The following is a 13,786-nucleotide window of genomic DNA, read 5'->3' as shown; positions in this document are numbered from 1 at the left end:
CCCCTCTTTTCTTCCAGGCACAACATTACCCATGATTCTCTACCTCCTGCCTGCAGTGGTGAAGGGGGATAGAGAATGGGGTCTGAGCTCAGTTCATCACACATTGTCTCTAATGCCTCTTCCTACTTGGGGGAAGTACTCCTCATACTCTTCCCCTGCTCCCACATGGGGTCCCTCCTGTGGGAATCAGTCCTCCATGGACTTCTCCAAGGAGAGTCCTTCCCACAGGCTGCAGTTCTTCATGAACTGCTCCAGAGTGGGTCCCTCCCATGGGGTGCAGTCCTTGAGGAACAGACTACTCCATCATGGGCTCCTCTCTCCACGAGTCCTGCCAGGAGCCTTTCCACAGGGTCACAGCTTCCTTCAGGCATCCACCTCATCTGGCCCTGGGTGTTCCATGAGCTGCAGGTGGATTTCTGCTCCCCCATGTACCTCCATGGGCTACAGAGGCACAGCTGTCACACCATGGGCTGCTCCACAGGCTGCAGGCAAATCTCTGCTCTGGTGCCTGGAGCACCTCCTCCCACTCCTTCTGTGCTGACCTTGGTGCTGGTTTCTCATACATTCTCACTCCTCTCTTCTCAAAACACAATTGCTTCTGTGCAGTAACTTCTTCACCCTCTAAAATATATCACCACCATCTCTGATGGGCTGGCAGGTCCCCATTGGAGCATTTATGCTTTTGGACATGAGGGAAGCTTCTGGCAGCTTCTCAAAAAAGCCACCCCTGTAGTCCACCCACTAGCAAAGTCTTGCCACAGAAACCCAATGCAAATACGAATACCGGAAGATATTTTTTCATTGAGTCCTGGTTCACGGCTTGTTAACTTTGTTTTTCTATTTTCTACATTTAAGTCTACACTAAGTCTGTCATTTGATTGAACATTCAGCTCTTCAGGCTGTTACAGACTCTCTCCCCCTCTGATGCAATTGTTGTGGTGTTCCTAACATTTTTCTCTGACTATTAGTTTTTTCCTTTTTGTCTATTGTTTGACTGCTTACCACTTTTCTGACCTGCTCTGGTTCTTTATTATTGCTCACATCTTCCTTCCTAGGCAAAGGCTATAGATATTTTCACATTTCTATAGAGGCTCATAAGGAAGGATTATGCAGCATTGTCTGATTTACCAGACTGACAGAAAACTAACTGCAGAAATTAAAATAGAGCAGAAAGCACTGATCTTGTATACAGGTCCTTCAGTAGTGTGTTTAGCACCTCCTGGAAGAAAAAGATGAAGCATTTCATTTTGATTTGTTTACAGATTTGAATTTAGACCTCAAATTCTGAGCAATTCAATGATTTTGTTTTATTTTCAATATTTTAATCCCTTGTCCCATAACAGCAGCCAGAATGGCAACAGCCATTTCATCTAAGGATATATATCCAGCAGATTACTCATTTAATGTAGAATAAGATATAAAATGTATAATTACTGAGTAATATCTTAATTGTGCCTATGCTCCTAATCAATGCTGCACTGCCATCTGTCTCATCTCTCTCTTCTAGCCACTGGTATTCAGCTGCTTTTCATGTGAAGGGTAAACACAGCTGGATATCAACTCAACAGCCTCAGGTAGGCAATCTGGCCCCTATGCCTTTTTCCTTTGTGGCAATTGTGAACTTTTCCTGACAGTACCCATATGTTGCTTTATGCATTTTAGGATTTCAGCTACCATGCTTGTTCAAAACATGAAAACTCCAAAATGGGGTGGAGAATGAAGAAACATCTGAGAAACATATTGAGAAACATCTGATTTTGCACTCTACTAAAAAAAACAACTAGGAACAGAAGAGGGACAAGGAGAGAGGAAGGGGAAAAGGAGAAGGTTTAACTTTAACTTTCCAATTATTATCTATCCCACAAGCTTTTTCGCTGTAGCCATGCCCTTCAAATGTATGCATAAAGCTGTAAGTTATAATTTTAATGAAAATTGATCTAATGTACTTTACCTTTTAGTGTGCTGCAGCTACAGGAAGTGTTGAAAAAATCTCCGTGCTGTACTGTATAGTAAGAAACATGACACCATTTTTTTTTCTAAGGGTTACAGACAGATTCAAGGGACTGTCAAGAATTCTTGAGAACATGAAGTCCAAGAATGAGAGGAAGCATTCCAAAGAATAAAATACAGACTATAACAATAACAAAGGACTGTACCAGGGAAAAGATTGACGTGTCTTTCATAAAAAAGTTTTGCCTAAGAATTCTGCTGAAGGTATCTGAAGGAGTCAACAGGCATGTACTCTAGGAAGCTCTAGATGTACAGCCTACTTGGACTCACACAAGACTTTCAGCAGAGTCCTGAAGCAAGGACTACTGAAGAAACTAAGCTGCTTTGGAGAGACAGGCAGTCTTCACATGAAGGTAGCTAAAGAATAGGTAAAGATTTAGCAAGCAAGGGGTATAAAAAGTATCTGTTACTGCACTAGGGTCTGTTCTATTCCATACGTTCCTAAACTATCTGATAAAAAGATAAATATTGAGCTAATGAAACTTGCTCCTTACGCTGAATTTTTCAGGTTATTAAAGGCAGTGGCTGACTGATGAACTACAGAAGAAGCTTCTGGTACAACCTCATTGGCAACTGAGTAACTGATAAGATTCAATGTAAATTGATTTTAGCACAGTACAGGGTGACAGAAAAACAAACCTAATTGTACATACACAGTAATAGGTAATAGACTCAGAACTGAGTGTTACCCTTCAGTAATGAAACCCTGAGAGTTACAACAGGTCTTTGAAAATAGTAATTCAGAGGCTGATAGTGATCAGGATTGAAAAAAAAATCAAATAACAACAATATTTTAGAAAAGGCTAGAGAACAAAACATCATCATGTCACTGAATAAATCTATTCTGAACTTTTATCTTGATTATTATGCAGTTCTGTGCATGTTCCCTTGTCAAAAAATAACAAAACTAAAAGAAAGGAAATAAAGACAATCAAAACTTTGTTTGAACCTCTGTATCACACATGGCTAAATACTACTGGTCAGTCTATGACTACTGAGTGAGGATAGGATGGAGTTATCAGACTACAAGTGGCAATGACTTACAGTCATAATTATGAAGCTGCACAGCTGGCCACTAATTGGAGTGTGTTAATAAACACTGCAGTTCTAAGGAGCTGAGCATTGTCTGGGGAAAGCCAAAGCTAATATTAAAGAAAAATAGTTTGTAGGGTAGGTGACTGCTTGAGAAAGAAGTTCCCCCAATGCTAATATTTGTGTTTTATTATTTAATTTAGAAGTTGTTAGAAAGTTCAAGATAAATGATTTACCTATAAGATTCCCTTTGTATAAAATGGAAATAAGATTCTTTTATTGCATTCAAACCCAAACTAAAAGCTCAGAACAGCTGCTAATGCAGCTGAATAAATTGATTATCTGCAAATGTTTCTGAGGTTTGCAAACCTTTAACTCTTTTTCAAATAACATTTTCTTCTTGTAGTACACATGCTGTTACAATGCACTTATACATTCTAAATGAAATCTCCAGCTTAGGTTTATGAATAAGTTTGCATTTCTGAAGTTCATAGAAGAGGATGCTTGAGAACAGTGTAACATTTACTCTAGCTTCACTGATTACTTGTATAATATAGACTGTGTAGGTTAAGAAACTTATGATTATGCAACATCAAGGATTCTAATCTCCCCAGTGAAAAAATTCAGACCTGACCTTCACTTTGTCCTGTGTTGTGTGAATATGATTGCAATCTTTCATAGCACATGTAAGAATGGATTTCTTACCCAAAGCATCTCAAGTGGAGTTCAAGTAATATGATAGAAACCAAGCAATTTTTGTAGACTCTGTTATGCCCAAAGTGGATGACTATAAAGTTCCTTTTCCGGCCCTAAGAACTAAACTCTATGCAATAGATATTGACAAAACTCTCTCTATGAGCACCTAGGTGAAAAAGAAGTATGTAGTTTATACATCTCATTTTCTTTCACTCATTACAGCATCATACCTCCATCAAACTACACTAGAAAAGCATTAAGATTTCCAAATCCAACAGAACAAATGCAGGAAGTGCTGGAGTTAAGGTGAGCAATTAGTAAAAACAAACTTTCCAGTTTTAAAGAAGCCATAATATGGAATATTATGGAAGCCATAATTTCTCAGCCCTAAGACAGAGAGGGAACAGAGGCAAGGTCAGAAAAAAAACCCAGTTGCTGATATTTATTCAGACTGTTAAAAATTTGGGCATAAGTCTTTGACATGCCAGATACAGACAAAGATTTACTTAAACATGATCTTTTGTTTAGCTGAGGACTTCCTCACCATCCCTCACTATGTCCCCAGTCCCCTTGTATACCACCTGGTTTCTAACCCATCAGTCTCTGGCCTTATCTCTAGACTTTAAAGCCTTTAATCTATATCTACAGTGCTGATGGAGTCCTAATTATAGGGCAAAAGAAGAATTATATAAATACTTTTAGATGCTCCTTAAACATCCAAGGGCTACTTAAATAAGACCACCACGTAATTAGGAACTTGCACTGTCATGCAACACAAAACAGCTGAAATTAAACCAGTTTTGCAGTCAAGCAGCAACAAAAATTTGCTCCAGACACAGCCTTGCAGAGATGTTAAACCCCGAGAAGATAATGCATAGCAGAGAAGAACCAGTGCATCTGCCTGCAGACACAACCACTGATCCTCACAGTACAGATGATTATGACTCCCATTCATTCCTCAGAAAACCCATGTAGATACTCTGAATAATTGTTTCTATTCCAGCATCAGTGTTAAAATGCTGTTACATGATAAAGAGATTAATATCTCCAGTTCCATTTACACAAGGAAGACGTGAGGTTCTTAGTACAGATGTAGAGACAGGTATCATGTGAATATTTATGTATTTAATTACCTATAGTTCTTGCTGTGTGGTGCTTGGGGATTTACACTTCCTTGCGTGCTCTGATACCATTTACATTACTAATAGCTCTGTTCATCTTGCACTGCCTCTAGGAATGTCTTTATGACTTCCACAAGTGAACATTTTGTCTAATTACATTTCAATAAACTGTCATGTAAGTACAACCATAGATGCTCTACACGAACTCTATAAACCTTCTCAGTGAGGACAGAATTTGAAGCTGTTGACTGACTCAGGAGGATTTCATCTTAAATTCTGTGCCTAGAGTTTATTTCAAGTTAATCAACTAGCATTATTATTTTCATGAAGATTAAGGCAATATAGCATCTAGTGATATATTAACTTAATACAGTATAAAACAGTTAACTCCCTGAATGAGCTTCAATGTCTATAAAAACAAAATAGATATTAAATTCTGAAAATAAGAAAAAATTAAGATTGTTTCCTATAAGTTCTTTTCTTCCTACGGCTTCAAAACAAAATTTTGGGGTGTTCGTCTTGAAGTTGATGTTCTTTTTTACAACAGAAAATTGCATCATATTTAAGAACAATTTTGTCAGTTATTATGAATTGTGAAAACTCAGTCTTTAAAAGTATAATAGCTATAAAGCACATATCTGTAAATTCAGTTGATTTCCTTTAACACATCTGCTTTTACTGGAATAATCTCAGTAATTTAAATAGGAAAGCTTCTGCAACTCAGTGCCCTTTTCCCAGTTAACGTCTCTTTGCATCTTTCTTACATCTTTCTTTTTATTTTTCTTTTTAAATACTTCACATAAAGAAATAAAAGAGATAAATGCTTGCCTGAACATTTTGAAACGGATTCTTGTTGCCATAGGATTCACTGAAGTATGTGAAATCATCTATGCTAAGCTGAAAAACAAAGAGAGTATGTTGGTGAGAAGAAGCCATGGCATGTCATTTAGGTACAGATTTGTGCTCAGTATGGTTGAGAAAAAAAATTGTTTACGTACCCTATCTTGCAGGAACAAGATGAGGTTTCGGGAGTTCTGGGTAAAAAGAGGTTGCAAGAGTACTGTCAGCTCCTGTGCTGAGACAACTTGTCCTTCATGCACAGCAGTCTCTGGATTCCACTGTGATCTACAAAGGAATAATTCCTCTTTCTGTAAAATTTGCTGCCAATGATGACAACTTTCTTCTTTCTTTAAATAAACAGCAGCAGGTAATGAAATCATCATCTTTCATTTAAGATCAACTTTGCAGTACAGTTTACTTTCATTCCACTCAAGAGAAAAAGAACTTGACCATTTATGCCTGTATCAAACTGACTGTATTACAGCAAGAATGAATAGGGGTGATGTCACTATTTCCCTGCTTCTGCACAACAGCAGAGTTGCATCTTTCAAAAAAAAAGTTCCCTACTAAGTGCAGTGAAGAATACATTGAAAACATTCAGAGAGAATTCCCAGATGGCATCCCAACTCCCAAAACACTTTGCAGTGCTGACAGATGGAGGTCAGGAGTAGTACTCAGACAACTGGATCACAAGTTGTCATAAACCAGTATTTTTTAATAAAATTTGTTAGTACAAGTGTCTTTCAGTGCTATTGTAAACAGGTTCTCTCCTGAGGTTTTCATGATGAAGGAACCATTCTACAGAAGCTGCTCAGAAAAGGCACGTTTCCAGCAGCAGGAGCTCTTCTGAATGGAATGACTCAAGGCACCCAGCTTATTACTCTTTTGCCAACCTGTCACCATGACGACTGGACAGAGAAATAACTCATCTCTAGTTTTACTGCTGCAGAAAACAGGCAAAACAAGAGGTAGCATTATTCTATCAACACCTCATTGGGATTTTAACAGTATGCAACATATGTCTGTAAGGATGAAACTTTTTATGAACATTTTCATCCTAGGTGTTTTGAGTAATGAAAATTGTCTGTGGGAAACCATGAACTTGATGCATAATCTTCCATCTCTTCCCAGGTATACATCAACTGCTAAAACCTGGGAAAACAGGTATTCAAGACACTCTAACTGGTTCTAATTACAAAGACTCGAATATAGGCAATTGTTGTGTGCTCTAGCATCAGTTATTATATGACAGCAATTTGATCAAGTTGAGATAAAAGTTAAATTCTCTAACCCAAAGCAATATGCAAATGACCATTGCACAGCAAACTTTTATAAATGAGAATAACCTTTGCAGTCCTTTAACATGGAGGCAGAACAAGGTTAATGAACACATAGGAAGGGCTCAATGTTGTTTTTTGGTTAAAGAAAATCTAAATTGCACTCCAAGTTTCCCTGCAATTCCAATGAAGATTGCTGAAAGTGAATGGAAAAGTGTCACATTGCACCCATGGCAGAGATAAACCCAGCACAATCCTGCAGCACGAGATGATGCCTATCTCACTTCAGACTCTGGGCTTTGGGAAAGCATTAGAGAAAACTCTGTATGTGGAAGACTCCTTCAGGACAACATGCTGGAGTTGTGAAAATTAAATTCTATTAAAACCTTTTCCTGTCACTTTACAAGGTTTATAATTAAAACATGCTGAGATGAAATAAATGTTTCTTTGTTGGTTGAAATTACCTGATATTCTCTTAGTTTTACTCAGCATCTTCACTTCTTTGTTAATTTATTCTTGGAAATCCACATTAACTTATATTTATGAACATAAACAACTGAGAAACTGTAACAGGCATGCCTCCACTTTACAGAGAAGAAAAACCTCACAGTTTCAAAAAATGTAGTATAATCTATTAAATGAATATATTAGAAAGCACAGAAAGTCCCAGAGAATCTGAATGACTCTTCAGGAACTGACTTTGTGCCTTGCATGGCAACATCAAAATACTAATGATATTAAAGAAAGGGCAGATAGATTAAATTAAGAAATTATAAAAGATGGCTTGTGTGAAATAAAATGACACTGAATATCTTGGTATATTTATTTTTAAAATAAATAAATACATTTCATATCTAATCTTATAAAAAACTGAAGTTTTTGAGAAGCTTTGGGGACTTGCAATTAAGAATAAAAGGTAACAGAAAGGACATCAAACAAAACAAAATTATTTGCAGCAGCACAATGATAAAGGCTTTTGCTATGAACTCAAAACCTCAGAAGTTTAATTATCCTCTTTTAAAGCATACTTGCTTCTAAGCAATTCCTTGTTCCTTGAAGCAGCTCTTGTTACCTATCTAACCTTGAAAACACTTTCTTGAGACACTTTTTAACTTTCAAGCAGTCAACTTTAGTAACTTCATCATCATTAAAAGAATCAAAAAAACTATATCAGTTGTTTAATAATTCTATTAAAATTCAGCATTTGCCTAATACTTATATTCACAATATTACGCATGCATTTATTTTGCTTCTTTTTAACAGTTTGCTGAGCAGTGCATGGCAGTAGGGAAGGCTGCTTCCTTCACTGAGGGGGCTGTTGCTCTCCGCTTGGTGCAACAACATTCTCAGGGTGGTTCAGACATGAAATAGAACCACAGAAACATTTAGTCTGGAAGAGACCTCTAACATCATCAAGTCCAACTGTCAATCCAGCACTGCCACGTCCACTACTAAACCATGTGCCTAAGTGCAACATCCATGTGCTTTTAGAACATTTCCAGTTGACTCAACCACTTCCCTATTCCAATGCCTGACCACAATGGTAGTGAAGAAATTTTTCCTAACATCCAACCCAAGCTTCCCCTGGTACAACTTGAGGCCGTTTCCTCTTATTCAATCACTTGCTAGTTGGGAGAAGGGACCAACCCTCACCTGGCTACAGCCTCCTTTCAGGGAGTTGTAGAGAGTATTAAGGTCTCCTCTCGGCCCCCCTTTTCTCCAGGCTTAACACCCCCAGGTCCATCAGCCATGCCTCACAAGGCTTGTGCTCCAGCCCCCCACCAGCTTCCTTGCCTGGTCAGTGTGCTTTACTGTGAACTGCGGGGCGAGACGGAGATCTGTGAGTGCCAAGGGGCCATGGAAACACCAGCGATGTGCTTCCCTGAAGGCAGTCAAACAGCTCATCCCACTGAACTCCTCACCCCAGGAACAGATGGCACAGTGTGAAACCGGCAGCAGGCCAACACACACACATTGATTGCTGTTATTGATTGCTCACACAAAATCTTGTGTCCAAAGACACACAGCCTGGTACAGTCATCCATCCACGTGCCAAGGGCATTTTGCCACAGCTTGTCACACAATGACAAGCATTTCTGCTAATGTATGCTCTTTAATGTGTCTGCAGGAGCACGTAAGTTTAAGGAACCCTAAGGAAGCTTTAAGTTTCAGTAAACCTAAAACTCAACTGCTCTCTCTTTCCTCCAACAATCAAACAATGCCCTAAAGAAAGTGAGGAAAACCAGCCTAGCTTGGTTTTTTGCTTCTTTATTGTACCTCACTGCTCTGACATGACAACATCATGTTCTTTCCTGAACATTATTCTTCCTGGAATTTGAACAATTAGGTTGATGGAAGCAAAGATTTCAAGATTTCCTGTATCTGGACCCACCAAAAGTGCTGATGGGAAGATAACAGGACTTCTAGCAGTCTAATTCATGAGCTTACATTTTTGCTTTGTAGCTGGTTTCAGAGCTCTTTCCTACAAGTTATTCTAGTCATTTGTCTCTATCAGTCACCTTGTGATTACAATATAAGAAATCATGTTTTTCCCTGCTCAGCGAAAGTAAAATAGCATTCATGCTGGCACACAGAGTCTCCATCGACATCCAAAAAATCACAGCTAAAAAAAACTACTTTCCTTTTTAGCTACACCTTCTTTCACCAAATTTATCAGTAAAGTCCCTGTAGTTTAGGAAACAGTGCAAATGTACTATTTGGCATTAACACCTTCTCAAAGTCACCTACAACCTGGGTTTGCCAGAAAAGGATTATTTTCCCTATATAAGCATGACATTTTAAAAAAAAATAAGTAATACATTCTAGAATGTAGGCAAAAATAATTCCTAAAACAAACACATGAGGGGGCAATTACAAAAGCTAATTTTAATGAATTTATTTGCTCAAACTCCTTCTCTTTATCTGTGGAGGGATAGAAATTCCTCTGAATATTGGTTCAAAATGCCTAAATCAAATTTGTTCTGTGTATCATATGCAAGAAGAGCCTCCAAACCTTCCCTGCTTCAAAAACCCAACCAGGTAATATTAGTTTAAAGGCTGATTTAAAATAAAGGTCAAATATTCCATGCCAAACTTATTTGAAGAATATCCAGTGATGCGTTCTTTTGTGAAAATGAGGACAGTGTGACATACTGAGTTATTCCCTAGTTGAACTGAGAAAGAATATTGTTTCTTAAAGAAACCCACTTTTCTCCAAGTAGGGATCTGCATTTTTCTTTCTAGAGGAAAGAGGTATTTGATTTACTAATGTCTCTGTGAGAATTGATATCATTCGCTTTGCTTTGTGCGCTGCCTGCATTTGTCAGCTGCAGGTTTCACTTCTATCTGGCATCTAACATTATCTTTAATAACATGATTACAGTATGGTTATTAATGCATAAAAGAGACTTTAAAGTGTTACATTCTCTAATACAGCTGTCCTGAGATACGGCCTGGCAAACAGTGGCTAGCTCTAAATCAGAATAAAATGCAACTATTCAATATCAAATCCTAACAGATAACCTGGGAAAGGGTGATGGAATAGATCAGTGAATTGCAACTTATGTTGATTAATGAATCGCTAAACTTCTGTACTGGTGGGACATGTTTCTACAGAGTGAATAGATATCCATAGATATCCATAATTACTGCAATTCTGTAGTAGTTAACTTTCCTAAGACTCTTAATAGTAATTTCCAAGTTTCATAGGCCTGTGGATCACACACACCGCAAACCTTATATCACTGTGAAGTACCAAATGTAAAGCACAGAGTTAGCAACAGGAAGTTGCTGTTAGTATAACTTTGTTTTATAAAATAACGAAAAACTTCTTTTCAGTTGATTCACAGACCTTCACCAGAACTAATTTTGACCCCACAAGAACTTCTCCTTTCAAAATGCAAATGTCATGGTTGGAGGAACACTTCTTCTGGTGACATGAATCTGTTTACCCAGAGCAGTATCCTGATTTTTCTTGCTCTGGATTTGTATAAGCCAGAAAAAACTGCAGTAGAACAAGCTGCTAATTGCATCTTGATGGAAAGTTTGCTTTTATGACCACACAGGATTCAATTATAAGACCTTGTTTGTATATACAGCAAGTATGTTTTTTATGTAAACCAGGAAGTAGGACAAAGGAAGGACTGATCTTTTCTTGCAAGCTTAAAATTACTGTTAAACTTAGAACAGTGTTTTCCAACATTTACTTTGCTTTTAAATACAGGGGTTAATACTCATATGAGTGCCTGTCACACAGTGGTGAATCACTAAGTATTTTGAATAGAAAATTGCCTTGACATTGAAACTTTTTTTTTTCTTTTAGGGGGAAAAAATAAAGTGAAAGCTATAAAGTCAAACTTTTTCAAAACTTGCAGATTTCCATATGCAAAGTTTAAGGTTTTGGAAATCCATAAAAGACGAGTAAAAATATGGCAAATGTGGTAAATAAGTGACCCATATTTTTCTGATAACTTTACGTATCCAGTATCCACCTGAAGCTACTGCATTGCCCAACCTGCCATATTTCTGGAAATTCCAAGTAATGGAATTACAAAATCCTTAAAGAGAGCATGGATATAATTCCTGGTTGGAAAGAAAGAGGTCTGTACTTGTTTCTTTAAAACCGGCTTCAAGGTCCTATTTCATAAGTATATGCAAACCCCTGAATTTCGTGTGCCTCTGGATCTGCCAAGTCTGCAGTTATTTCTACCAACTGATGCACATACATACAGCAATGTACTTAAGAACCTCTATTAAAAAGAACATTTAAGTGAAAAGTCAGGGTTCGGAGGTTAGGAAATCTAAGGCTTAAAAAACTGCCAGAGTTTTTGGTCAGCTCCTTTTTGTGTCACTGCCTTATGTTGTGGCTTTAAGTCACAACAGTTCTAACAGTGGAGTTCAAAGATACTTTAGGGTGAATCAAGCAAATCTACTTCAGATTTTTAGTTCACAGAATTTATTGACTTCTTTCTCCTCAGCTTAGAACACTAAAATTATAAATAAAAACGGGTAAAATCATCTGTCGGCTTGCTTGATGGCCAAGGTGCAAAATTATTTATTTATTGGATAATTTTGCTGCCCGGAGCTGATTTCCCATATTCGATGGCACAACATACTCTGTGCGTGCACACACACACGCAGAACAGAAGCCTAAGCAGGGATACACTCTCACTGGATTTCTTACCTCTGAGTTGACCAAAGCAGCATGGGCACATGATCCACTGCCAGAGAGGTTTGGAGCAGCACAGCGAGGGAGCTCAGCAGCAGGGCTGGGGCAGCTGGGTAGAGCCGTGCCATGGCTCCGGGCGAGTGCCGGGGAGCTGGCCAGCTGCAGACGAGAGCGGCGCGGGAGGGCGCTGGCCTGCGCTCCCCGCTCGGGCTGCGCTCCCCGGCTCGGGCTGCGCTCCCCGCTCGGGCTGCGCTCCCCGGCTCGGGCTGCGCTCCCCGCTCGGGCTGCGCTCCCCGGCTCGGGCTGCGCTCCCCCGCTCGGGCTGCGCTCCCCCGCTCGGGCTGCGCTCCCCGCTCGGGCTGCGCTCCCCGCTCGGGCTGCGCTCCCCGCTCCCCTGCGCTCCCCTCTCCCCTGCGCTCCCCCGCTCGGGCTGCGCTCCCCGCTCGGGCTGCGCTCCCCGCTCCCCTGCGCTCCCCGCTCGGGCTGCGCTCCCCGCTCCCCTGCGCTCCCCTCTCCCCTGCGCTCCCCCGCTCGGGCTGCGCTCCCCGCTCGGGCTGCGCTCCCCGCTCCCCTGCGCTCCCCGCTCCCCTGCGCTCCCCGCTCCCGGCTCGGGCTGCGGCGCGCCGGATCCGGCCGGCTGCGGGCTGGCGCTGGCCCCGACAGCCGGGGGATTTCCAAAACAGTCACTTCCTTCACTTGAACTTGGGAGTTAGTTACTCAGTTTTGTTTTTTTTTAATACTTCAAGGTTTGTGATTTAAGCAGCTCGCAAAACTCTCTGAGGTGAAAGCACTGTCAGTTTCCTCTAACCTTCAAGCGCAAGAGAGAGTCATGAAGTCCAAACTCCTGTCCTACCCAGGCTGATAGCACTTACGTAACTTCAAAATGGAGTTCGCAGAAAAGTTTTCTGTACTGCACAAAATATATTCTGCAGAACTTCTATCTTCTTCCCTTGCTACATATTATCATGTCCCTCCGCTTAGATTTTTCACATGTGTTGAGATCTGGCGTCACACATTTGGGTGTTGACAGGTTTGAAATCTGCAACAAACTGCGGATTTCAGCAAGAAGGAAGAGAGAGAAATTGTCACGTTCAGAGCCACTGAAACACAGAATTGTTACGGTACGTCTTGCATGGAGCAATGCTATCTCAAAAATCAAAACCATCTCAAGTCAGGGGCAAATTATTATCACTTCAGAATATGACACGACTTCAGTATTTCACAAGTCTCATGAAAGATCAAAATAGTTTTACAGAATTCCTTCATGCCCGGAAGCAAATTACTCTGGCGCGCTCTTTTGTGCCTGCCAAACACTGAGCTGTTTCTACACCTTGTGACTACATTAGGCAGCAGCAGCCTTGGCACATGTTTGGCTCTGGGCACAAATGCCTCCTTACTATCAGAACAGGATGTTAAAAATCATACACAAAAGAAGTTCTGAGCTATGTTAAAACGAGTTGTGATAAGGGAAAAATAAGGAAGCACAATGAAAATTGTACAAGAAGACATAAATAGAGGTCAGGAGACATGCATGTCTAAATCTGAGCACACATAGCCAGATCAGTTAAATCCATTTGCCTTGAATCACAGTATATAGTTATAATGTGGTTGCCTAATATAAGGCAATTCGTTCATTAACTCAA

General features: G+C 39.9%; 1 protein-coding gene across 1 annotated transcript in view; it reads right to left on the bottom strand.

Moving 5' to 3' along the window:
- The window catches only part of LOC134043045 (V-type proton ATPase subunit S1-like), a 51,131-nt gene extending 38,055 nt beyond the window's left edge, over positions 1-13,076 (bottom strand). Inside the window, exons 1-4 of the mRNA XM_062491043.1 lie at positions 13,016-13,076; positions 12,159-12,302; positions 5,858-5,984; positions 5,688-5,756 (exon numbers count right to left, since the gene is read on the bottom strand). Coding sequence (XP_062347027.1) covers positions 5,688-5,756; positions 5,858-5,984; positions 12,159-12,271 — 309 coding nt within the window. The 5' untranslated portion in view covers positions 12,272-12,302; positions 13,016-13,076. The remainder of the gene's footprint in view (positions 1-5,687; positions 5,757-5,857; positions 5,985-12,158; positions 12,303-13,015) is intronic.
- Between the last annotated feature and the right edge of the window lie 710 nt (positions 13,077-13,786).

This window comes from Cinclus cinclus, chromosome 4 (assembly GCF_963662255.1).
Source record: "Cinclus cinclus chromosome 4, bCinCin1.1, whole genome shotgun sequence".
In the NCBI taxonomy this organism is placed as follows: domain Eukaryota; kingdom Metazoa; phylum Chordata; class Aves; order Passeriformes; family Cinclidae; genus Cinclus; species Cinclus cinclus.
Note: the sequence above shows the minus strand (reverse complement) of the source record. Positions and strands in the feature narration are given on the sequence as shown.